This window comes from Xenopus tropicalis, chromosome 2 (assembly GCF_000004195.4).
Source record: "Xenopus tropicalis strain Nigerian chromosome 2, UCB_Xtro_10.0, whole genome shotgun sequence".
Taxonomy (NCBI): Eukaryota; Metazoa; Chordata; class Amphibia; order Anura; family Pipidae; genus Xenopus; species Xenopus tropicalis.
The window spans coordinates 52,213,891-52,241,488 of NC_030678.2; the positions used below are offsets into that span (position 1 = coordinate 52,213,891).

A 27,598-nucleotide genomic window follows, 5' to 3' on the forward strand; every position below is an offset into this window, starting at 1 on the left:
CACTCTTCCCTTCAGTGAATATAACAGGAATAACTGTGCAGATTATATACTGTCATACTAAAAGAGAGGGATGCTGCGTTTGAATACATTTTCCGTTCTTCATGTTTAAGATGTACTCGCATGTTTTCTATATGCCTCCAGTGTTTGTTTCAAACTTTACATTTCTCTGGGATATACATAAATATCAGTATAGCAAAGTATATAAGATTATCATAAAAATCTCTATCCTTCTCTTTATATATTAAGCTTACATGGTATATTTCAGGAGAACTAGTCAACTCCGTAAAGGGTTAATCTTCTCAACCCTACGTAATTGCATTCTAGGGGGGAGTACAAAAACATATCATTTGAAACATGGGACATTTGAAACTCCACCTCATAGCTGCCTGGGTCTAAACTCACAGACACACACAAAGTCTCTCTCTGCGGCTCTGACCTTAGGGGATGCACTAACTTCCACAAATAACACTGCACAACAATCTAGGACCTGGTCCATCTGTGCTTCTCTGTGTCTATCTGCAAAAGCTGCAAGAATGATGCTAATGTGCTGTCTCAGAGAGCTGAAGAAGGTGTATCTTTTGTGGAGTCTGTTAAGCATCCTCATACTACTTGGTGAGTAGCTATTCATCGTGCTCACAGCACAGTTTATCTTAGAGATTTCCAAAGCTTTTCTTCTTCATTTGCCATGGGGACAAGAATATAATCATAAGCATAATATTGCCTTTTTTAGAGGATAACTGTAAGTGCCAACTGACCCCTGTGAATTTCTCTCTGCTTCTGCCAAGAGTTATTTGAGAGAAATGAGTGTAATTACTGTGAGACCTATTACATTTCTGTGCCCCTTTCACTGGATCATTTCTGTGTTACTGAATGCAACACATGCAACACATGTGAATAAATTCTCTGATTCTATAGTAAAAAGTGTTATTCTATGCATCCTTCCGTACATGTTCCTAAAAACACAATGTTAGTGAACTCATGTAACTGTATTGTTCCTACACAGGACCTTTGTAAATGTAGGACTTGGTATGTGTTAATGCAGTGGTTTGCTTGGCTATTGGAGAGAATATTTCTGTTTCCTAGTTTATAGAGTGGATTTCTTTTTGCCAGAGCATTTAAAAACCATATGTTATATAGTATATATATATATACATCTGTAGGTACAGAACACACAATACACGTGAGTGTATGATTATATTGTCTAGAACTTTTTGTCTTTTTTTTTGAGAAATACATTCAAAGTGTATTAAAGGGGAACTGTTGCCAACATAATAATCCACTAAACTGCACTGGATGTTTATTAATTAATATGTTTAACTAATAGTTGTATTATTTTCCTACATTTTTATATATATAATAATAAATTAATGAGTTCCTCAACCTAACATGTTTTAGCAGCTGCACTAATGCTGTAAGTCACTGTGAGACTTCACCTTGAGTCTGGAAATGAAGTGCAAATTGCAATACTGAATAACATATGGCTAGGTTGTTCATTATAGGAAGAAAATGTTGGGTTGAGGAAACACACTGATGAACCATCTACATCTCAAAAATTATAAGGAAAAAATCACTACCACAAAAGCTTAGTGGATTTTTGCACTTTTGTGCACATTGGTTTATGGATTGGTTTTGTTATTGTTTGTGATAACTTGTTGACTAGCTAAACTTAAGTTTGTGATGAAACTATATGTATGTCTTTATTTATAAAGTGCCACAAGGGTACGCAGGGGTACAAGGGTACAATCTTACAAAATACAAAATTACTCACAGGGAGGACAAGTGTTATAATAAATAAATACAATAAATATATATTAATGCACAGGGACTAAGTGCCATGTGGTATGAGACACAGTAAGAAGGAGGTTCCTGCCCCATAGAGCTTACAATCTAAGTGGAATATTATTCATTGCCTGTGCATAAAGTTCCACTGAAAATGAGAATTGCATGTACATAAAGTTACCCTGAAAACCATGGCTGCACCAAAATGTATGTATGTAATGTCAGTGGTCAACCTGAAATAACACAGACCTGAACTCCATATACTTCTACTGAGTGATCAGTGTAATTTATCCATGTGTGTGTGTGGTCTAATTGCACTAAGATCTGTCTAATTATGATGCAATGCAATCTGTTGAATATCCAACAACTTGCATTAAACATGCAAAATATAGCCAAGACTCCCATTAGTATGGTCACAGTGTGTTCCATCTCTAAATTGTAGAGTTCAAGATTATAGCTCAGTTAAGGGTTTTTTATGCATAATATGAAGGGAGAAGTGACAAAAAAACACCACATGTGACCAAGTTAGAGCCGTTGTGTGTGTAAAATAAATTCAAACCAAATGTAGTAGGTTCAGGTAACTTTATGGATCTGGGTGGTTACTGGGGATTAGATTTCATCTATTACATCATTCTACAAACATGGGAAAGACAAATCACACTCTTTGGTCTATAATATTAGTTGGGGAAACCTAAGACTATTTCCTGGGGTTTGTTTTTCTAATGAGCTAGGTTGAATTCCTGCAGATACCCTTCATCACTTCTTTTGTTATTTGTGCCCATGTTACAGTGGAAGTTCAATGGGGGAGGATTTAATGTGGGTTAAGGAGAGCCTGTCTGTAAAGAAAAACATCTGTGGTCTGATTTTATTAAGATTAACAGAAATCGAATTAAAGGGTGTGGGGGTTTAACTAGTCTTGATACCATAAAAGCAATAGCAGATTGAGACATAACGTAAAAACAAGGGCATCTTAATTCTTATATAATACAACATAGAGCTGGCAATCTAGTCTGGCAATTTGTATGAAATCCCACAGAAGTTAGACAAGGTTGTCAATAATTTAACTGAAATTAGGTGAGGATGTTAGTCAATGCAACTATCTGCACATAGTTTTGTAGCCAGTTGTTTAGAAACATCCCATAAGTTGGGTGCATACAGGCATATCTAATGGATCGTTGACCCATACACATGCTGGTACCAAAACTGACAACTACAGGTCTTGTTCAAAACATTCTGCTTCTACATGAACAAATTGGGTCATGTGGGTTTTCCATTAATACACTGGCCAATAGCCATGGAACATGTCCCATCAGAATCTGTGCACATGAGAAGATATGGATCATTTGGAACATGAGAAATTCACATCACCAGCGTTATTTGGCTGTGTTTCATTCTGCTAAGACATAACTATTCCTCTTAGATTTAGGGTTAATCACTATTACAAGTAGTGGTAATCAAAGAGTTGGTCAATTGTCAAAGATTGCTTACCACTGACAAAAGTCATTTATATGTTTTCTAGTAAAACTGTGGGTTCTAAGCTCCTGGGATCCAGCCAATCACCTACCATTCCGATGACTCTACTTGTATTGCCATAGCCTTTGGAAGAGTAAACTCTATCACTGACATTCAGACTGTCATGTAGCAGGAAATTCAATGAGGAATGTCTTAGTCAAGTCCATTAAGTCCTTCCTTGTAAACCTGATTCATCATAGTTTGTCTTTGTAGGGAACTCCACTACTAAACTACCATTACAGTAGGATTCTTTTCATATTCTGATTATGAATACACAGTCTTTGTACATGTTAATACTGTACACTCATAGGCAAATGGCATAAGGGAAATCTTGTCCAATGGCATATTTCAGCCAACAGAAGAAAACCCCCAAAACCGCTCTTGCTACCTTCAGGTATAGCCATTTTACCTCAGGAAAACTGCATATTAGAACAGTTTGAGGCTGATAACCACCTGCATGTGTTCCAATACAGTCAGTGGGAGGTGGCACTGGAGTTTTCTCCGTTTTGTCTCTAATTTTTTATCCAGTCTTTTATGCTATATTTTTTTAGTTCATTTGGTTTATCTCTCTATTTGTGATTCAAATGTATCTTTGTCCCCAAAACTATAACCTATACCCAAATGTTTGTTATCCAATGTGTAGATTTTTTTTCTATAAATAATTATAATTTTTTATCACAACTTCATGATCATAGTTTCAGTTATCCAGTTTTTGTTATGCAGATATATATATTTTTTTTTTTTGCAATAATCTTTACCAGAAAGCGCCTTGTGTACTATATGCCTTGACATTCATTTCCTAAGGTGGGCAGCTGTGGAAAGGCTTAAAATACTTTCTGTTAAGATGTCATAGACATCAGTTGGGTGTTTCCCAGCTTTATTGGTGGTTTCATACAAAAGTGATTAAAGCATGGGCTCCTAACGTAATGAGGTGCACATTCCTGTGTCTTATCTGTGAGGATTCAGACATGGTGAATGCCTGATGGGTTACAGTTCAAACTCAAGTGATGTCATGCTGCAGATTGGTTTCCTCTCCATTTTCTCTGGTGCCTTTGAACAGACTTCATTAGCATCCTGTCTGACACTCAGTAAGAAGGGGACATACAGTATTGTATCTGATGTTTCCAGAGGGTAGGAGGATACACCCTTTTTGTTCCATTTCCATATAACAGACCTTGTGTCAACTCCTAATTTAGAAAAGGTTGGTGGGGTTGAAGCTATTATTGGACATGGTAATATTTATTACAGTCTATTTTTGATCATCCTATAGTTGTTTGTGCTTCCCCAATGCCATTAACAAGATCACACGTATCCTCAAAAGTCATGCCTTAAGCAGGTTTTTAATTTTAAAACACTAGGGGGCACATTTACTAATCCACGAACGTCCAAAAAGCGTCCAAATGCGTTTTTTTCGTAATGATCGGTATTTTGCGACTTTTTCGCGAAATGTCGCGAATTTTTCGAGCGCTCAATACGAAAAAGTTGCGACAATTCGTGAAAGTCGTAATGGCTATGCAAAAGTCGCGACAATTCACGAAAGTCATAATGGCTATGAAAAAGTCGCGACAATTCACGAAAGTCATAATGGCTATGCAAAAGTCGCGACAATTTGCGCAAAAAGTTGCGACGGTGACGAAAAAATCGCAAAAAATACGGAAAAGTCGCAAAATGTTCGTCTCCAATCCGATTTTTTCCTATTTGGGATTCGGATTTGTGGATTAGTAAATCAGCCCCTTAGGAGTCTTTTACAAATGCAAGTTTAGAGTGCAAAGTGCAATTTCATGCAATGTGTTTACACATAATTTTCTCCTATAAGTGGTGTCATTTTGACAGTGGGTAGTGTGTCTTTTCAGGAACATGCATTCAAGCTATATCTAATTCATTCGTTGCACCTATTCATGCAACCTACTGTGGGAACCCTGAAGCTACTGTCAGGTCCACAGTGGCAGGGTTCCCCAGCTTCTCTAGGCACAGTTGCACTGTTCCTCATAAGAGGCAAGATGGACCTATATGGAAGTGCAGAATGTGTTTGGGTGGAAGTACCTTTATAAATTTGTGTGCATTCGTAAATTACTCTTACTAACTTTAAACATTCTCCCTATATCTTTGCCTTTATACACTTTATGTAACCAAGGGCTATTTAATAATGTATTATTGGATGCTGGTAACATCCTAAATATATTAAGGTAAAGATGTAATGTAATATTTTATTTTAAATGTTGAAAGCTTGCATTTTTACATATATCATTGTTAAAAGGAATTTGAATAAACTATTCTTCAGTTAAAGTCTTGGTTTCAACACAAGTGAAAGGCAGAAAAGCAGCCTTCACTTAATGTGGGGCATTATGGTGAGAATGCAACTTGCAATACTTGAGCTCATTTATTTTTTCAACCAATTGTTACCAAAAATTACATACATTTTTCTGAACTTCATCTCCTAGATATATGTTATTTGGTATTTATTCAGCAAATATTATCTTAAGGGCTGTGACAGAAGGGGAGATTAGTCGCTGCGCAACAAAATCCCACTGGCTAGAATATGAATCACTGGTGGGATGGCATACGTGGTGGCGCGATTTGCCGAAATCGCCAAAGTTGCCTTGAGAGGAAACTTCAACGATTTCTGCGCCGCGTATGCCATCCCACCAGTCATTTACATTCTAGCCGGTGGGATGGCATTGTGGGGAGATCTGTCACACGGCGACTAATCTCCCCGTCTGTCACAGCCCTAATTTAAAACTGGCAGGAGAGAGTTCATAAAACATAAACCAGCATGAATGTATTTAAGGTTAATTAGATAATGCATGAGACCTCAACCTATATATTTATAGATGGAAAAAAGTAACAGTTGTAACATTTTTATAGATTCTATTATATTTTTGCACATTTGAGACAATATTGAATCTATAAAAGGGCTCAAAGAAGTGTATTAATATAACTGTGTATGTACATTTAAATATTCAAAGGTTTCAAATATTTGTCTACTCCGGATTCATTTTAACTATGTCACATGTTGCTAGCCCAAATAATACTGCTGAACATTTCTTAGTCATCTATGGATTGAAAGTTATTATGTGGTTTTGGTGAGTACCAGTTTTATTCCTGAACTCCTTGGAGATATTTCTTGCACTGAAGTCAAGAAGAAAGCCAAGAACATACAGCAATATCATAAATTCAAAGAAGAAATGTTAGCAAATGTGTCAAACAAATGTGACCTATATATTGTTATAGAGTTGTCAAAGCAATGGATGCAATGCATATTATTTTAGACCAATGTACACTACAGAACAGAACTGTAGAACAGAGTTATGGCCAATTGATGCAAAGTATCTCATATCATCTGACCACAAACATGTCAGTGAATATCTTGAATAAATATGCAGTCAATATATTGTATTTCAAACAAAGTTCAAAAGATATACTTTGAATATGTGCAGTTCATTCAAATCCAGGGACCTGAGAACACAGCAAAATAATATAATCACAAAGAGTGATTGCATGGAGCAATTATGAAGTGAATAATTTATTACACCAGTGCTGTCCAACTTCAGCGGTGCTGAGGGCTGGAATTTCTCTAGCATACATGGTGGAGGGCCGCTAATGGAAGCCAGTTTTGGTCACTCCCCTTTTTTGAACCACACCCACTTCAAACCACACCGTTTTATCACAATGGTGGTAGTGCAGCAAAAACCCAAATGCTTGGTCCTTACTGTGGGGATATCAACAGTTATTCAAATATGAAAGAATTATATTATGTCATATTAAGACACACCCTTAAATCCATATGCCTCCTCCTCCCCTGTGGATAGCACAGCAACCCCCAGCAACATAATTACACACCTTAGGGACCATTTAATGGCTGTTTCCAACTACTAACAAAATCCCAGAACAAACCCCTGCCAGGTTCACCTCTCACAGGCAGCATAGGCCAGGCAGAGTATGGCATACACAGGCAGCACTCTGCCTCCCTTATGCTGCCTATGTGCCATACTATGCCTACCCTATGCTGCCTGTGTGTTCCAACCCTCCCTGCCCTATACTGCCTATGTGCCATACTTTGCCTACCCTATGGTGTCTGTGTGTGCCATACACACAGGCAACATAGTCAGGGCACTACATACAATGTCTGAGGTGTGAACAAGGGAACAATGTGGGTGATTACAGCCTGAGCCTGAGGTGTGAACACAGCACGGGGTGAACAATGCAGAAAAGGTGTGCAAAAACAGGGGATTACATGTTTAAACAATACAGGGTGATTACAGCCTGAATCTGAGGTGTGAACCATGCAGGGGGCCAGTTAATCTCAGTACTGATATTATTTAAAGCTTACACAAAGGTAAGCCATCAAAGCAGCCAGACAGGTGGGGGGCCACGGGCCGCCAGTTGGACAGCACTGTCTTACACCATGTTATACTAAATGTCTCTAAAAGCCCATTTTTTTGTTTCTTTTAGAAGCTTCTTCAACAGATCCTAAAAATGCCACAGAAACTCCAACAACCACAATCACCACCAAAACTTCAACAAACACAAAAACCACAGAAACTCTAAGTAAGTTAGCTCCATCTTCAATAAAACTAACAATGGGAGCATTCTTTTCTGACAACTAAAATTTCCATCTAAAATTGCATATCGGTGTTTTTTTATATAATCTTTTCTCTCAAGTTATACAATTTAATATGTATAGGTGTCATGTTCAATATAAATGGGATTAATTAAAGTTGTAAAGCAGTTTAAAACATAACCAGTGTGTAAACAATTCACATTTTTGTTTCACGGTTTTAATTCATATGAACTTTTGAAACTTTTTCATTCACAAAGCTGTTGAAATTATAGCTAGTCATTGCTCACTTCCAATCCTCAAAATTGGTAATAATTTAATAGATATTATTTATAAATGTGTACGGTAAAGTACACCATTTACTGTTACCTAAATTACAGGCATTATAAATTGATCACACCTATCGCCCCCCCCCCCTTTCATTTAGTGGCTGTTTTATAAGGTGATATTACAGGGCTTTGTGTTGTAGCTTAAAGAGTATGCGTATATGTTGTGTATGCAAGGGTCAATGACTCCATAAACAAATTAACTTTTATATATTTCATACTAGATAAGGTCAGAATAGAGTGGCAAATAATTCAGAACATTGCTTGTTTCAAAAAGTACATGAGCACTGAGTTTTGCACAAAACGGGTTGGGCCTCTTTCAAAGTTGAATTCCCTGGCAGAATTGTAATTGGCCATGGGAGTCAGGTGTTGCTGAGTCACTATGTGCTCTTTATTTTTCAACCCCATCTGTTGGAGGGGGTGTTTGATGCTGGGGAGCCTGATGTGCAAGTAGACCACAGTTGCAGAAGTTAGTTCAAGATCTGTAATAGTTTACTCTAGGAGTGAGAGCTAGGATCACAGTACTTAGGAGAGCAGCCAGCTGCTCCAACAAGGAGACAAAGAGGGTTAGTACTCCCTAGTGTTATCAGTCAGCATAGGGGGTCAAGGGGTTAGGCTCAGGGATAGAAAGATTCCTGCAGTAAGGCACCATTGTGGTCACCCTTCTAGCACTGGGGACTAGTTTACCTAAAAATAAGTACTATGCCTCAGTTGCTGCTTATTGCCTAGTTAGCATCATCAAATGGATGGAATTGTCTGAAGTTACATAGTTACATAGGGTTGAAAAAGTCCATCAAGTTCAACCCTTCCAAGTGAAGCCCAGCATACACAAACCTATACTGACCTATCAATGCACTCACATACTGCTCATAAACTATATATACCAACATCAATACCAATTGTAGATTTTAGTATAACACAGTATATTACTGTTTTATGGAAGACTCTTGCATGCAGCATGTTTTCTTTATTGAATTAATTAACCTTTGTTGCTTAAAACATTTCACTTCTTTGTGAACACTGATGGACAAGGGCTTAAAAACAGCAAAAGCAGACCCAGATGCTAATGGTATAGGTCTTATATATAAATACATTAAATCTAAATATTATGTATTTTAATATAACAAATAAATATATTATATATTTGCTAAACAAATAATTTTATACAGATTGTGAGAGAATGGGGTCTTACAAAAATGTTGATGTGCCCCCAGTAACTGCTAGTTGTATCCCTGTTGTATCACTGCAGTTTCAGTAATTCCTCCTATAGGACTTTTTTATATCATGCTGTATTTATATAGTTCTATTCGCACACTTTTATTAACCCAACAGCATGTTTCTGGATCATAGGTAGAACCCACGTAGGACACTCACACAAACATGGTGCATATTTTCCTTAGTCCCCATACAGAAGACTTTTTGGTTGGATCCCCCCTCCCCCTTTGAGGCCAATTCAGCATGTGAATTTAAGGTATAATGGCTCTTGAAACAATCCACCTCATTTGTATTAACAGCTTGACTTTGTCAGCCTCCAGACATGACCTGTGTGATCCGGCTGCAGGTCATTCCCTTACCATGCTTCCTTTGTGTGGTTCCAGGGATTTTCTTTCAGCAAACTGACTTAAATAATTTGTGTGTTTGTTTTCAATACCCCTCACCCCTTCTGCACATCACACTCTGCTTCATTCCTATGTGGAGTTCAGGCTCCTATCATTAAGTGCATTGTGTCAAGTTTTGTGCCATTAATTCATATTAAAACCTAGAAAGCTCTGTAAACTTTGATAAAGCTAGATATGTGATTAAATCTTAAATGCAGTGTAAAGCATTATATTTTTATATATAAGTTTTAAAAAAATGCTTCCCCCTTATACTTGCATTGACTTCACTTTGGCTGTTTAAGCATTCCCTGGGTGTTTCATACATTTTTAAAGCAATACTTTCACTATATGAATTGCATTTTTGCTTGACATGGCGCAATGTAAACGTATCTAAATCTTGAAAAAAATATTTAATTCAGTGTAAATTGTATGATTAAAGCGGTGGTTCATTTAGCATGTTATAAAATGGCAACTTTTCAATTGGTCTTCATTATTTATTTCTTATAGTTTTATGTTTATTTGCCTTTTTCTTCTAGCTCTGTGCAGCTTTCAAATGGGGGTCACTGGCGCCGGCAGCCAGAAAACCATTGCTCTGTGAGGCTAGTTTTATTGTTACTTTTTATAACTCGTTTTAATATTCAGTCCCTCTCCGATTCCTTTACCATCCCCTCATTCAAACTGCTCCCTGGTTGCTAAGTTAATTTGGACCCTAGCAACCAGAAAGCTGCTGAAACTCCAAACTGCAGAACTGCAGAACAAAAAAGTGAAATAACTACAAATAATAAAAAATGATGACCAATTGCAAATTGTCTCAGAATGTTACTTTCTATATCATATTAAAAGTTAACTCAAAGGTGAACAACCCCTTTAAGTGACCATTATTTCCCACAAAGCAGTTCCGGCATGCTTGAGCGTCTATATAGGGGGCATTGTCTGAGCATTTCCTTCAACTGACCCACGCCTGTCACAAATCATGCAATTGTGCTGCCTACCAGCTGCCTGTGACCAGTGGTGACTGTTTCATATGGGGCCGAATATATATTAGAGAACACTTTGACCACAAGCGCATCACTGACAGCCAGTTGCTATCCATTTTTATGGGAGACAGCATAGGCTTTGACCAACATTTCTCTGCCAAAGGAAGTTGCACATGGGTTACTTTTGCATGTTCTGTGTCTTACCAAATTCACATTATCTTACATACCTTTCCTAGGCATCTCTATTGCAGACTTACACATAATAGATTCATTTTACTCTACTGAAAATTTGTGACTATGTCTGCTGAGAGATCACTGTGAATGGTAGGTTTTTTCCCCAGTCTGAGAAAAGAAAACTTGGATTCATTGGGGTGCCTATTATGGCAGCCCCCAGATAAAATGAATATTTTCACTTTAAGTTTCAAGTATTAAAAAAACAACTGTAACGGTGATACCACCTTTCAAGTTCCCTTAGGCAAGCCAGACTTCTGCATTAGACAGAGAGCAAAGCTATATAGCAGTGTACACTACTTGCCCCAGCTTTAACTCTCACACACTGTGGGACCGCTGAGTGTGCAACTCTCCCAGACCTGGCTGGCCAGTCCTTCCATCACGTCACCGTCATGCCTTCCCCATGAGCTTTGTTTTGGAATCATTCTAATCTCCCTGCTAAGAAAACAAACGCACGCTAAACACACAACTATAAGATTACAGCCTGTGCCCAGTCAGTGAGGTCTACATCCAACAGGGCAGATGCAATCCTACATCTGAGTGAGGAAATGCATAATCTTTTAAAATTAGACTGTGGCTAATGATTTAAGGGGCTTGTCATCACCACAACTATTCTTGTTAAAAACACAAATTCTACTGTACAAAATTATTAATGATTAATGGCAACAAATTAATCAGATTAATGGATATATAACTTGCTGTTTCGTAAGGAATACTGTTTTAAAGCAACCCTGACCATCATCTTTCATCCTCTTGATGACTGAGCTTTGGAGAATGGAATATGATTGGAAGATATTCATAAACAGATATAAAAGAGTGAAGTTATAGAAAATGTAGCCCCTTTTTGGAAGTAAAACAGGCAATGACCAGCTACAATTGCAACACATACGCAATCCCATCAGCAATTCACTTTCTTGGCGGTGGAAAGGAATTTCAGGGAGATTGATCACCTGCAGTAGCAAAGTTTTACCATGGGCGTCTAATCTCCCTGTGGCCCACAAGTCTCCCTGTTGCCCACAAGTCCTTGCTACCATGGGTGAGTAATCTCCCTGAAATGCCTTCCCACTGGCAAGAGCATGAATTGCTGGTGGGATTGTGAAGTCTTGTGAACTTTCCTCATGCAGGCAACTTTGCACGACTTTGGGGAAAACAAATTGACGCGAATGCCTTTCAACCAGCAATTCACTTGCTTGTGAAAAGGCATTTTGGAGAGATTAGTCGCCCACAGTAGCAGAGATTTATCACAGGTAACTAATCTCTCCAATGGGCATTAGCCTTACAGAGCAGGAGAAGCAGCTAAGCCATAGGAAACTAGGCTGCTCTTAGTTATATAAGCACTTACTTTTGACAAAGGAAAGCAGTGAGTCACTTTATCCCTCACACTCCCCTCTTGATGGCTGTATTTTAAATTAACCCCTAAATCCCAGCAGTGTCCTTATCTAATTCTGTTATGTCAAATTGCTGAATTTACAACCAGTACTTAGTGTTTAATTCTACAACTTGTGTCCCAATTTTTTGATAGCCAGTTTATTTATTGTTAATATCAAGAAAATATCACACAGATACATATGCCACTTTTCTCCACCAAATCTACAAAAAAAAGTGTAGATGCACATAGGACTGGGGATATGCTTCTTTCTGCCTGAGTTTATGTACAGTGCAAAAATGCATACTTTTGTATTTCCACACAGATATAGAAGGGCCTGGATACCGGGCATAGCGTAGGAGGAGGGCCCACATGACTGGGCTGGCAAAGGGAACGCCGATTGGGCAGTCAGGCCACGGGTCACCAGGGGTTAAAAAAGGGGTGGCGGAAGGAAGGGCCAGGCAGTCGCGCGGGAAGGCGTCTGGCAGAAGGCAAGCAGGACACTGAAAATTCCCACCCACCCTCCCTAGTTGGCACCCCTTTAAAGGCATTTAGTTTGGGCTAGCTTGGGACAGTATTAGGGCAGGAGGATGCTGGAGCGGGTTCAAGTAGGGAGTTAGGCAGGCTACCCAGAGTAGCACATTAGTCACAGCGCTGGCGGGTCCCTTGCCAGTCTGCCAGGCATGTTGGTATGATTTGGACAATACTGGACCGTTGGGGCAACCCCTAAGGTGGGTATCCACGGTGATGGTGGAGATGTTCAGTTAATTTTCCCAGGGCTTGGTCCCTTGTGGATTGTTTCCGTTTAAGAGCTATGGTGTGGATATTACAATGCTATGCATGCTCACTGAGCTAGGGGCAAGCGGCTAGTGAGCATTGCTGGCACTTGGAAGGGCAGACTGGCAGAGGGCTTACCAAGGGCTACTAATTGTTAGCAATTGTTGTCAACTATTAACAACCGTTACAAAGTTTTGCACTATGTTATCAATGACACTAACAAACAATGTTTATGAATGGTTTTCTATGTAAACAATAAAGTTTTTCTACATGACTGTTGTACAAATAAAGCTGTGGCCATATCATCCAACCAAGGTGATGTCACCCGTGGTTATTTAGCACAGATGGTGGGAGGAGTGAACAATGGGCCATGCCCACAGTCATGCCTTGTATCTGCACACAAACCTACACTGTTCCTTTTTAGTGCAGCTATAGAACAAAGCAGATTGGCTTCTCCTTGCCTGCATACTTAAACACACGTGGAGAGAAACACATTCCCAACCCCTTATACCATTAGCCTAGCCCTAATAGGTCCCTACTCTTAGGTAAGGACATATGTAATGTTTTGTTGTCTGGGCTAAATTGTTTCCAGCTCAGGTGACAAAATGTCCAAAAATACTTTAAAACACTTTACTTTTGTAAGTGTGCAAAATTGCTGAGAGAGACATTTTCAACCCATTATGTAAGTGTTTTATAATCTGCAAGTCACAATAAGTTCAAGGCATAGGTATTTTAGGACATTTTGTTGCCCTGGAGGCAATTTAGTGCCAAAACATCTCAAGTGTATTTACCTATATGGGTACCTGAATGGTTCAATGTGGTAATTGGCCAAGATAAAATTTAATTTTAGCATAATTGTGTGAGAGTGCAAAATAAATCATTTTTGTGCAATTATGCATTAGTAAAGATTTCCCTGAAACAACCCTGTGGTGCACAACTGAAAATATTGCACTGAGCATTAATAAATAACTTGGCATACATTTAACACAGTTGTCTAGCTTTAGTATATTAAAATACACAGAATAATTGGGGCAACAAAGTGGCACAGTGATTAGCCTTGCTGAATTGTGTTTTGAAAATATGTTGTTTAATTGCTTGATTCTGTCAAATACACTACACTCAGTTATAGTTACTGGCCAGTGGTACAGCTGCTGAAGCACACAGTAAACTGTCTTCATATTTAACTTTCTGTTTAAACAAAATAATTGTACGATAGACCTTTCTTGGTAATAGGTAATATTTGGGTTTTGCTGCTGGGTTACCTTCTCTGGATTTCCTCTGCTGTGCTATTAGGTGAGCTTTTGCCCATAGGGTATTCTATGAAAATGGAAATTTAAGGAGCAATTCCCATGATTTCCTGTGACCAAATTGGAACTGCATATGTTTGGCAGTACTGCATACAGGGATGCACAAGACCATCCCCTAGCTTGCATATCATTAAGAATAAGGAACCGTCGTTGCTGTGTTTTCTTCATTGAATCATTAGGTAATGTTGCATGTAATCTCAAGTTATTTAGAGGGCAAGTGCCTGGCCACACATTGCATTGCAATATGACTTTTCTACCCTGTAGCATGGTAAGTTCCAGACTGGGACAGCTTACATTATTGCTAATTATATGAACTGACTGGGTAGCCAAGCTACCATAAAATCTATATTCTACATGCTTCACAAACAGGCAAGGGATGAAAAACAGCTCAAATTCACCAGGTTTCTCCACTTTATTTTAATCATTTTTTAGCCTGACAAAGATTACATTTATTTTAAGATCTTGACCTTGCTGCGGTATGAGGGGTAAGGCCCAGCCTGCCTGCCCCAGAGCTTGGCTGCCCAGTATCCCCTTCCCTCCAAAAACAACATATTTTTATTCATTGGAGGCTCTCTATCCTTCTGGGGCCCAAGATGTAAAATGTAAGATTGAAGCATGCTACCTGGGCCACTGAATGACTTGTTATCCACCAGTTTTCACCCATAATACAGTACTTACAAATCTCTTTAAAATTGTCTGTCACTGTGCTACAGTAATATTGGCAAATATTAAATACTGTATATACTCGAGTATAAGCCTAATTTTTCAGCACCCAAAATGTGCTAAAAAAGTCACCCTCGGCTTATACTCGAGTCTGGTGCCATGGGTCCCTCCAGACTAGCACCCTCTGTCTTTTGTGTGCAAATTAGGCCACCCACAACCAGACCCTCCAGTGCCCTGGCCCGCTCCCAAATTCATCTTCATCTACCATCCTCACCTGTCCCATTCTGCACTAGACATTGCACTTTATATTCTATATAATCTATATATAGTTTTGAATTATTTTAACTTTGTGTTTTAGCTTGGTTGCTGATTGAGCTAAGGGGTAGAACCATATTGTTTTTGTTGCCCCTCTTCTCCACTTACAGAGCTAATTTACTGTTTTTCTTTGAAATAAATATCTAAAAACATATACCCCACTGATGCCTCATTTAATGTAATTGTATTGGTATTTATTTTGATTATTGAAACTTAGCAATAGCCTCTGCTTTTCTCACCCTATAGGCTTATACTCGAGTCAATAAGTTTTTCCAGTTTTCTTAGGTAAAATTAGGTACCTCGGCTTATATTCGGATCGGCTTATACTCAAGTATATACGGTAAATTAGGGCCATCTTATGTTTAGTTGTATTTAAAACTTCAGTTATATGTTTATTCTCTCAAAAGTAATTCTTTAAGCAGATATATATGAAAGAGCTTTGCATTATATTCACACAGACTACATGTTATATGGTCTTTTTCAGATGTTGTTACACCAACCATGCCTAAATATACCACAACGACCACTTTACCTCAAATACCAAGCACAATATCGAACGTCATAACCACTGCGTATACCAAATCCACAGAGCCTGCGCCAGTGACACAAAATTCAACAGGTGAGTCTTTTTATTATGTACTTACTTTGGCTATGGATTTCACCCACCCAGTTTTGTAGAAACAAAGATAATTTTGGGAATAAACAGAATAGAATAATCAAGTGGACATTAATTCAAAAATTCTTTGTATTTGAGCCTGTTTTTTTAATGTAAAAAAAGAAATGTACTTTTGTTCCTCTAAGAAATAATGTTAAGGTATAGGATCTATTATCCAGAATGCTCTGTCCTGGGGGTGTTTTGGATAAGGGATCTTTCTGGGACCTTATGCCTGCTAAAAAAATCATTAAAACATTAAATAAACCCAATGGGGCTGTTTTGCCACCAGTATGGATTGACACAGGTTAGTTAAGTCACATATCCCAGAAAAGCAAGATTGCAGACAGTAGCCACCCAGTAGTAGGGATTAGCGAACCTGTTGCTTCGCTGGAAAATTCGCGAAAATAGCAAAAAAGTGTGTGTGTAAAAAATAATTGTCACACGCGTCAAAAAAAAATTATGTAATATTTTTATACGGACGACAATATTTTGTTGCACGCCAAATTTTTCCGTGGTGAATTTTGCTGCCTGTTTCGCCAAAAAAAACCCACCAATGGCGAAACGCAGAAATTTGCCACGACTCCATGCCCATCACTACCTGGTAGCTGAAAAGATAAATGTCACAATGACCTTCTTAATAAGGTCAATGACACACAGAGAGATTTGTTGTCCCATCCGTGGTAAAAAATCAATACGCCAGGTTACAAATCTCACCGAAAATGCAGTGCCCTATGCTAACAATGCAATCAACACAAGTAAATGACATTACTCACAGTGATTTGGCTTAATCACAGGGAAATGCCTGCTTTCACATTTTCCAGCAATGGGTCGCCGCGAGTAATGAAATTTACTTTTGTCAATTACCTGTAAATACTACCTGTTGATTGGATGTTATGGAAAGACCTGCAGCACAGAGTAACTTTCAGACACTTTTGTCCCTTGGCAGCCGAGAAGAACAGCTCAGGGCATCTGTCAAAAAAACATGACAATGAAAACAAAAGACAACAGAAAAGGAAAGTAAACTGCAAAAGTGCTCAGAAGAGAAATCTGAGGAATTTTGCATTAAAGGGGTTGTTCGCCTTTGAGTTAAGTTTTAGTATGATGTTGAGAGTCATGTTGAGAGACAATTTGCAATTGGTCTTCGTTTTTTATTATTTGTAGTTTTTTTAGTTTCATTTTCAGTTCAGGAGCTTTCAGTTTGGAGTTTCAGCAGTTTTTGGTTGCTAGAGTCCAAGTTACCTTAGCAACCACAGAGTTGTTTGGATGAAAGACTGATATATGAATAGGAGAGGGCCTAAATAGAAAAGAAAGTTACAAAAAGTAACAATAAAACTGTAGCCTCACAGACCAGTAGTTTTTTGGCTGCTGGGGTCAGTGACCCCCACTTAAAAAAAAAAAGTTGAAAAAGAGTTGTAAGGAGAAGGCAAATAATTTAGAAACTATAACAAATACAAAATGAGGACCAATTGAAAAGTTGCTTAGAATAGGTCATTCTATAACTAATTCTATACTGAAAGTTAGCTTAAAGGTGAACTACCCCTTTAATGGGTTTAGTTTACATTTAATTAGGTGTGGGACATAGACAACATTTATTTTTCATTAGTGTTATCACATTTACAAATTTTGTGTTTCATTTCAGCCATTCCAGCAGATATAAAGACAACAACTGTATCTGAAAATTTAACATCATCTGTTCCCAACACCACAACTTCCACTAGTCCTTTTAACCAGAATATCAGTGCAGATTCTTATGAAGCATTTACAACCGCAGCCTCATCTTTTCCTCCTCTGGCCACTACTATTTCAAATACCACATATTCCTCCCCTCCTGACAGCACAAACTCAGATCTGGAAAATGAAATTCAGCAGAACTCCACTGGTCAAGTCAAAGTTGTAAGTATGGCTCCAGTGTTTAATCATGTTTTTGTGTTCTAATCACAATGGTCCCATTTCCTCAGAAATAAGTCCTGTGAGCGAATTCACACAGTTCTTAATTGTAGTTATAGTAAATAAAACTTTGTTAAGGAGAGCAGGAAAGTGAAAACAGATAGATTTGTTTGTACTGTAAGAAATGATGGTAACAAACAGATTTGCTTACCACGGCATAGCCATTAGTAAGTGATTGCTAGTACCAGCTCATTAATCCAAACATCCCTTCCCTTTATATCCATCACTAGTCACAGAGCTGATTCTGTGGTTGCATGGCCTTAAATGGAAACTTAATTGCAACTTGACTGAAAAAAACTCACGGATGGTTCTAAATAGACTTAACTTTCAACACTTGAATCAAAGATCATACTAGTGAAAAAAGAAATCCCTAATTAAGTGTAGCATTTTCTTTTATAATACCTTGCTCAATTGATTTTGCATAGAAATGTATGCTTGTGCTTACTAACATAGTAGTTTAAAGGAGCAAAATGCCAATGTTCCACAGATGCTATTACTTTGTTTTTAATTGTTTCTGATCTACAGTGTCAGTAAAACATGATTTTACTTTATACATTAAAGGGCCTGATTTGTGACTGGCAGGGCAGTACGTGCAATAAACAGGTGCATGCGCCCGGTCCCTAGGGTTGCCTCCTGAAGTCTTCCTATTCTTTTTAACCTTTTTCCTTACTAATTACATTGGCAGGGATTGTTTTTACTGGCCAGGCTGGCAAAATACCAGCCAGGTGGCAACCCTACCTGTCCTGGCCAAGAACACCCGTGAACACAGTTCTTTGTGCATGAGGTGGAGAAAGCAGCTATGCCCTGGAGGCAAGTTCTCAATGAATGAGTACCAAAAATGTGATGTTGCTTCTCTCAGTATTCTTTCACTTGTATCCAGTGCATAAGTAACTGACCACTATAACCACTTTCAGATTCGGCATTGTCATGTAATGTAATGTTATAATAAATAAATTCCATTCAAAGCTGGCCATACACGTTCAGATTTTAGTCTTTAGTCGAACGTTCTTATATGGATCGTATGTTCCATGCAAAGATCTAAAACTAACATTCAGATTGAAATTGTAGGATAAAGTACTAAAAATAACAAATCTGAGGATGTTCTAAACATCCAGTTGGCAGACAACAATCATTCTAAAGTTACGTCCCGGAAATACATTGTAGGCCCCCAACAATACAGTCAGATACACAATACATGAACAGATTTTATCACTGAAATTTTCCAACCTGTCAGATCGACTAAACGACCGATCGCCATGGTACAAAAATTATCGGGGTGATAATTTGGAGCCCAAAATTTAGTTTTGTATGATTATATTAGTGTGTGTATGCCCAGCTTTATACATTGTGCCAGTGATACAAAGCAAGACACATTAGAGGAAGGAACTCTTTATAATGGTGGAGGACTATGGGGGGCACTTTTTTAATACAAACCCAATGTAAGAGGATTGTACTTATATTGTTCCTTAAAAAATGTGCCCTTTAAACAGTAAAGAAGAAGATCTGCAATTTTATGTGTGTTTCTTTGTAGTAGGCTAAAGAGGCTGTGCCCCCATTAGTGTTACTTAATGTTCATAATTAAGAAGCAGGACAGCATTTGTCAGACTCTATAGTTAACGTTAGAGTTACAAGCAATGGGATCTCCTATGCTTGTTGGGGCCGAAAACTCAAACTACTAGAACAGCAAGAATAGAAGAGGAGCTGCTTCTCCTTTCTTTCTCATCACCAGGCCCTGACTCACATGCTGCACTGGAATATAACATTTCCAAACCTGCTAAGAACATAAGAATCAATTGGGAACTGTTTTTTTTTTACTATTAATTGTAACTTCCCTGTTTAAATTACAGAACTGTGACAGCCTCAAAAACTATGTATCTAATGAGAAGGTGGTGTGCTTTGAATACCGGGAGAAAGTCAAATGTGTAAGTATAATAAATAAATAAATAACGAAATGATCTCTTTAACCATCATTAGAATGTTTACTACAGATATATACAACACCTGATATTTACATTGATTCACATAAAGGTAATATCATACACAGCTGTGTATGCACAGTTGGCAATCTGGTGGCAAAGAAACAGATTATAATCCTGATATCACTGTTGCAGACTAATATTAATGGCAACCACATTTCAGTGCACACAAAAGAAACAAGTGTACATTTTCAGGGTGAAATACATCCCAAAAAAACAGTGGTTCTCAAACTTCTTTGGCTTAAATGCCCCTTGAAAACTTGAGATTTGAGATTTAATCAACCCCCACTCAAAATTGAAGTAGCTCAAAAAGGTGAACCACACCACATGCAAGCACACCCAATTTAAAGGAATGCGCACAATTTCATAGCATTGTGGCTCCAGAAATATAGGACACTATGGCACCACAGCACCCACTTACAATGGGGAGAAGTGACCTGGCATTCAGCATGGTGCTAGGTTGAATATGGTGAAATGGCAAACAAGCCCATGGAATATGACATTGATGGAGGATCAAGATTCAAATTTGATTGGTTGTTCAATTAGCAACAGGGACAGTGGATGGCAGGCAATGAGCTTCTTGAAATTGAGAGTCTTGAGATGATGAGATGCTTGTGGATAGGAACACATTGCTTATCTCTGTCTGCTACTCCCATTCCTTGTGGTTTTGTGGCTTTGCAGAGATCCTTGCACTATGACATTCTGACAATGGGATGTCAAACACCAGTTTTCACAATCCTTGTCTCTAGTATTGCAGAATAGGGAAGGGAAAGGCTGTATTATTCAGTACTAAAACCAGGGGGCTGGCCCTTGGCCTCCTATCCTTAATACCATACATATCAGTCCTTGGGGTAATCTTGGCTATTGCCTGTTCATCATTACAGCCCCAAAGTGTCCAGTGCCAGCAATAAGACATCCTGAAAATGTTGTAATCAGGTCCTACCTCAGTTTAGGTGTTAACATTTTTAAATGTTTTTTTATAGCCTTAAAGGGGATCTAAGCCCAAAATATAAACTGATGTACATTTAATCAGAGTGCTTTTATGAGCACTTTTGCAATGTACTTTTTTATCAGTTTCCGAGATTTGCATTTTTATGCTGCTAAAAGCAGGCTTATGGCTTAGCTGAAAGTCAGCAACCCAAAGGTTACCTGAACACAGAAAGTCAATGACACCCTTCAAAAAGCTGTTAGTTGAAAATCTGCCAAACAGAATAAATCTGTCTAAAATGCTCAGAAACCACTCAAGGGACTCAAAGGAGCATTCTGAATAAGTTTACTTTAATACATTTTTGTAAAAATCTATATATTCTTAGTCCCAAGCATACCACATAATAAATCCCATAACTGTCTAAAGGTGTAAGACTGATGCCAATAAGGCTGGGCCAGGGCCATGTTATTGCACAAATGCCCTAGGGCAAATTTGTTTGTTTACAGTTGTGATAGGAGCAAAGAGGCAGTTAGAGAAATAAACATGCAGCAGCCTTGTGATATACAGCTGTTTTTAATGTAGCCTTGTAGAACCTGTGCTAGGTGTAAGGTTAAAGTTGTGAAATCCCTTAATAGTATCTGGCATAATATAATAATATAGTCAAGCTTAGCCCTGCCTTAACATGTGATAGCAAATCACAGTTATCCTCAGTTATGTGTGGGTTTCATAGGCTCCTATGGTCTTAAGCCTGCCACGAGACCTGCATCCCTTATTGTTTTGCCTCTGGCTCATAGATTTCTGGAGTTTGACATCTCAGAGGTACAGAATTCAATTAGTGTTTAAAATGTAAATGTATCTGTTACAACACCTAGCAGTCTGCACAAAAAACAAAAGCTCAGATGAGGAGTCCCTAAAAGAGATGAACTGCTGAGAACATGACATTTAATTGAAAGATGAAATAAACCTCTGCAAATTTCTAATGGATTGTAATTGCAAAATTGTTTGTTTTTTTCCAGATAAAGCTTGTAGCTAGTGTCATAGTCTTTGATGTAACTTTATACAGCATTTTTTTTTATCATTTTCAGGCACATTGTGTTAGCTGCTTGCCAATAATTTTGGCACAGTGTAATGATATATTAATTTGTTTGCAGTGATTCCAGAAGTAGAGAGGCATATCAGAAAAGGTGACCTCCGAGTGAAACCCTTTAGCTACTTCATACTTTTGCTTCTTCATCTAAATAGCTGCATTAAGGAAAATGTAAAACAAAATGCCTAATTCATAATATTCACTGTTGCTTCTATGGTTTGGATGCATATTATTCTACCTAATAGTGATTTCTAGTTCAGAGAATAGCCAAAAAGCTCAAAGAACAATAAAAATAAGTGAATGTGCTAAAGTTAAATATCTAGGAGAGAACATGTCATGTTTTCTAGTGTATTTGTAATATATAACTTATATATATAAGAAACTTTATTGTTGCTTTTGTTGCGGAAACCCTATGAGTGCCGACACTTTGAATTGGTTTGTAACTTATATATATATATATATATATATATATATATATATATATATATGTAACACTTGTTTGGCTTATAAATGGCAAAACCCAGGCTAGTAATTAGTGTAGAGCATGTGTTAAATGCGACCTTAATACACAGGAGTGGGCCTCCGCTAAGTGGGAGGTATTAATGGAGCTGAGGGTGTAGTTGAACTACAACTAGATAGAGCTTGTGTGGTGCAGATAGAATAATGGACGCCAGAAAGGTTCTTGCTGATAAACTATAGTACAGGTTTATTGGACAAGGCACAACTTAAATAGTGCAGCAGGCTATATACTCACAGACACAGCAGTATAGGATTATGTCACAATGGAGAGTAGCAGGTGTGACACTTAGGAACAGTATAACCCACTTGAAGGATGTACGGAGTATTAGCTGGATACCTGAGATGAAGACCTTTACAGTAGGGAGTGTTCCAGTTGACTATGGTTCAGTGGCACAGCACCTATCCTGAATCCTGCATCTAAACCGGTCCCTAAAGAAAGACAACAGAGCCGGGGTAGGCTAAACCCTTTTTACAAACTCCTGGATGGGGCTATATACTGCCCTTACTAAATAAGCTATCTGTGCTCACCACTCCTAGAGGGTGCTATTACATAGAACTGACTGTGCTGGCTTGTTCTCATTTAAACTTTAAATAATCCCGATAGGATTGTTTTGCCCCCAATCAGGAGTAATTATATCTTAGTTAGGATTAAGAACAAGGTCCTGTTTTATTATTACAGAGAAAAAGGAAATATTTTAAAAAAAATTAGAATTATTTGCTTAAAATGGAGTCTATAGGAGATGGCCTTCCGATCATTCAAAACTTTCTGGATTATGGGTTTCTGGATAACGGATCCCATACCTGTATATATATTTTTTGAACATACTGATACTTGTTTATGTAAGACCACTAAGCACAGGCTGCTGTTTTCTAGAAAGGAATGGTTAAAGAATAGAAATGTTGTTATGCCTCCTAATGAGTTTTTAGACTTTCCGCCACATCCTCGTGTCATTTAAAGAACAATTATAGGAAATAGCATAGACGGGCCATCAGGGAACATTACTTTAAAGTGTGTGCTTTGACTAGCTGTGGTACATTCTGCTTAAAGCTGTCATTTGAAACTCATTATGTTTGTTTGTGCTGTATAACCAGCATATGTGTTTTGTTCAAGAAAACTGTTTCTACATACAATGAATCCTTTGCTTAAAGGGATACAGTCATATAAATAAAGTATTATAATGTGCCTGGAAACAGGAAAGGATGTTGAACGTAGTTTTTATATTTTTTAAATTGTTTATACAGCAATAATAATAACAGTAGCAACATTTTGGACCACATTGCTGTACAAAGTGAGGGGTCAAATTTGGAGTGATTAAAGGAGAACTAAACCCTAAAGATGAATATGTCTAGAAATGCCATATTTTATATACTAAGCTGACTGCACTAGCTTAAAGTTTTAGCATCTCCGTAGTAGTAATGATATTAGTCTTGTCGCAGGGGCTTCCTGCCTTGGATTCTGTTCGAACGGTCCAGGACACTGTACATGCTCAGTGGGCTCTGGGTAGCTGTTAAGAAGCTACGCTTAGGGGTTGTCACAAATTATCAAGCAGAAAATAAGGGTGGCCTATCATATAAGCTGATGCTACCGGGCTGATTATTGAATTCTGATGCTAATTGCACTGGATTCACTTATAATGTGAATCTGAATGAATTACTAATCAGCCTTATACTGTTACATTTATATTCTATATATACCGTATATTGTGCAACAGTCCCTAAGCTCAGTAACTGACAGGAACACAGAGCATGTGCAGTGCATCAGCAGAAAAGAAGATGGGGGGGCTACTGGGGGCATCTTTGGAGGCACAGATCTTCCCTGCTAAAGGGCTGTGGTTGCCTTGGGCTGGTACAGAAGCCCAAAACATAATTTACAACTATTTAGCAAAGCTTTAGTTTTCCTTTAAGTTTATATCACCTTGATTAGATGTTTTTTGCCTTAGTTGATTGTAATTTAACTTAAGCTGTTTGCTTCATGCCATGTTGTTTTGGCTCCTTTAGCTATGCACATCATAAAACAGAGCTAAAGTCTGGGGCTTCACTGCGGCCTGAATTGTGTGCAAGTTAGGGTTCAGTGGTGAGGCCTATTGCCTGAAAGGTCAGCCCCTCATGAATACAGCACTGCAGAATGCAGGTAGCTCTGTATTCACTGGGCTCCAAAAAGGAGGGAAGAGATGTGGCAATTCTGAAAAGAACAGGGTGCAAATGTGCATGAAGGTTTGCATCCATTTAGGCACATTGTACTCTACCCAGAGTTTTGTAAGCCACCCCTTGGATCTTTTAGGTAACACAAAATTGTGCAGACCGTTAAAGGTGTTCTCACAGATACATTTATATTTTAAACATGAATTAAATTTTTCCTAAATGCAGCTATCTAGATGAAGAAGCAAAAGTGTGAAGTAGCTAAAGGGTTTCACTCGGAGGTCACCTTTTTTGGATATACTGTAACTCTCTACTTCTGGAATAACTGCAAACAAATTTAGATGTCATTACACCGTGCCAAAATTATTGGCAAGCAGCTAACAAAAATATGCCTGGAATATATAAAAAAAAAAATGTTATATAAAGTTACATAAAAGACTCCTCTGTTAAGGAGTTGGTACAAGCTTTATCTGAAAAAAACAATTTTGTAATTACAATCCATTAGTGATGCACCAAATCCACTTTTTTCAGATTTGACCAAACCCCGAATCCTTCATAAAAGATTCGGCCGAATACCGAACTGAATCTGAACCCTAATTAGCATATGCATATGCATGCACACGTGGAGAAAAATTTTCAACTTCCTTGCTTACGTGACAAAAAGTCACGTGATTTATAAGATTCGTTTTCGGTTTGGCCAGGAGCATGAATTCGGCCAAATCTTGCTGAATCCCGAACCAAATCCTGGATTCGGTGCATCCCTACAATCCATTAGAAATTTTCAGAGGCTTATTTCATCTTTCACTTAAAGGAGAATGAAAGGCATAGATTAGCCACAATAATGTAAGCTAGAACGCTATATTTATTATACAGAAAGCTTTACCATGCCTGAGTAAACAGCCCTTGAAGCTCCCTCCGTTTATTTAAGATGGCAGCTGCCATTGTAAACAAGAACTAAAGGTCCCTTGAACAGATTCGGCAGCTAATTTGCCCGTGTATGGGCACTTCCGACGGGTCTGTCTGTCCGATAGCTGGCCTGAAATCGGCCAGATCTCGATCGGCGGGTTAGAAAATCTAGTGGGATCGGGGACCGCAGACTTAGGACCATAGGAGTCTAGCAGGACCTGACTGACCAGCAATTTTAATGTGTGGTTGCAGAATACATTTTCCAAGTTCATGGTCATAAAATTATTTTGTTGTGAAATTGCTTAAACTCCAGTTACACTATTGTTAGCCCACCTCATTATTAGGCTATACTCCAGCTCCTACATCTTGGAAGCCACCATGCCGTATACACATTCAAACATGCCTGTCTGAGGGTTGTGTTGTATGGCTCATGTATAGCTTTGTCTGTAGATATTATAAATGCATGTTTTGCTAAACAGAAATGCAGCCCACGCATAACTATAATAACTAATAAAGGATAACTGTGATTTGCTATTACATGTTAAGACAGGGCTAAGTTTGACTATATTATTATATTATGAAACAGACACTATTAAGGGATCCCACAGCTTTAACCTTACACCAAGCACATGTGTCAACAAGGTCGTGTTTCAGCTGTATATCACTAGGTTGCTGTATGTTTGTTCAAGTTGAATTTGAAAACCTCTTTATTGAAAGCATTACTTTTTTTTTCTCAGAAATAATTTTGTCTATGTTGAACTATGAGCCACCATATGGCTCTAAAATAGTCAAATATTGTCAATTGTGCATCTATTTCCATATGATTGTCATGTTTTGCATTCAAATATGTAAATATAAATGATTATTAGTTTTATTATATATTTGTTTTGTTATATGTTTGACAGGAAGACTTCTTGAAACCAGACAAGGGAAATTTACTAAAGTCTGTTCTGTGCAATGTCACTAATTCTGACACAAGCCAGTGCAACCTGACCCTCTACACTTCAGAAACCAATCAGCAATGCATCCTTTGGGTCTTAAAAGGACTGGCCAGCAAAGGTATTTATCCTGTTTTTAGCACTATATAAATATATGATGCTGTGCTAGGTACCCCCCTTCCTCTCTAATGGCCCTGTAATGAGAAATATGTGCTTATGGATCACTGCCTGATCCCTTATTCAAGGAAAGTGTTCCAAAAGGCAGTGTGATCATTTAAGAAAACTGTTACAATTAATACTTAGTAACCCATGCAACTAATCAATGGTTAGCTTTGTTCAGTCAGCTGCAAGTAAAATAACAAAAGCAAACATTTGATTGGTTGTCATTGGCTACTGTCCAGGTTAGAGTTTTCTCAGTATTGGTAAGTGAGCCCCAGAAATGACAGTAAATTGCTCACACAACTATTTTGTATTTTAATAAAATGGATGTGACCATATAAAATAAAATATAGTAATGCACAATGAGCTCCAAAGCACATCTATGTGGTTACTGGTTCATCTGAAGGACTGACTGCATTTATATTGTTTGGATCTGTAAAATTTGGCTGGCTTTATTTTAGAAAGACATTCCACATTGACTCTTAGTGGCAGTTTCATAGAAAAAATATCATTGTTTGAAAATAAACATTTTGAAAATAGTTGCACCACCTTCATAACAACAAGGAAATCCCAGAATATGCCAGAGCAGTCACAGACAAGGGCATCCCTTAATTGTGAGGACTGCTTACATCTTGGTTGTGCTTTCCCACATAAACATTTGCGATAGGTCTATAGCTAAATAGGCACTGTTTTTTGTTTTTTTTATAAAAAGAGCAGTTATTAGTGCAAGTCTTAAAACCTGACTGAGTAGTGTCACTCAGCACTTCATAAAATACTCTCTGTTGACTGGAATGTTACTTGAATAAATAACCTGTGATGTGATTATATTGAGTTAATAAAGTAACAACTTACTAAGGAAATATTGATACTTTTCCAATGTCTTATTAACTGAAATGTTTCTTCTCTCCGTGCAAGCACCTTTCTGTGGGACAACG

General features: G+C 38.0%; 1 protein-coding gene across 1 annotated transcript in view; it reads left to right on the top strand.

Annotated features, from left to right (window-relative positions):
• The first annotated feature begins 251 nt into the window (after positions 1 to 251).
• Positions 252 to 27,598, top strand: part of cd34 (CD34 molecule) — a 39,673-nt gene continuing 12,326 nt past the window's right edge. Inside the window, exons 1-6 of the mRNA XM_002938432.1 lie at positions 252 to 612; positions 7,744 to 7,839; positions 15,894 to 16,028; positions 17,704 to 17,957; positions 19,859 to 19,933; positions 26,472 to 26,625. Of these exons, the coding sequence (XP_002938478.1) occupies positions 252 to 612; positions 7,744 to 7,839; positions 15,894 to 16,028; positions 17,704 to 17,957; positions 19,859 to 19,933; positions 26,472 to 26,625 (1,075 nt within the window). The remainder of the gene's footprint in view (positions 613 to 7,743; positions 7,840 to 15,893; positions 16,029 to 17,703; positions 17,958 to 19,858; positions 19,934 to 26,471; positions 26,626 to 27,598) is intronic.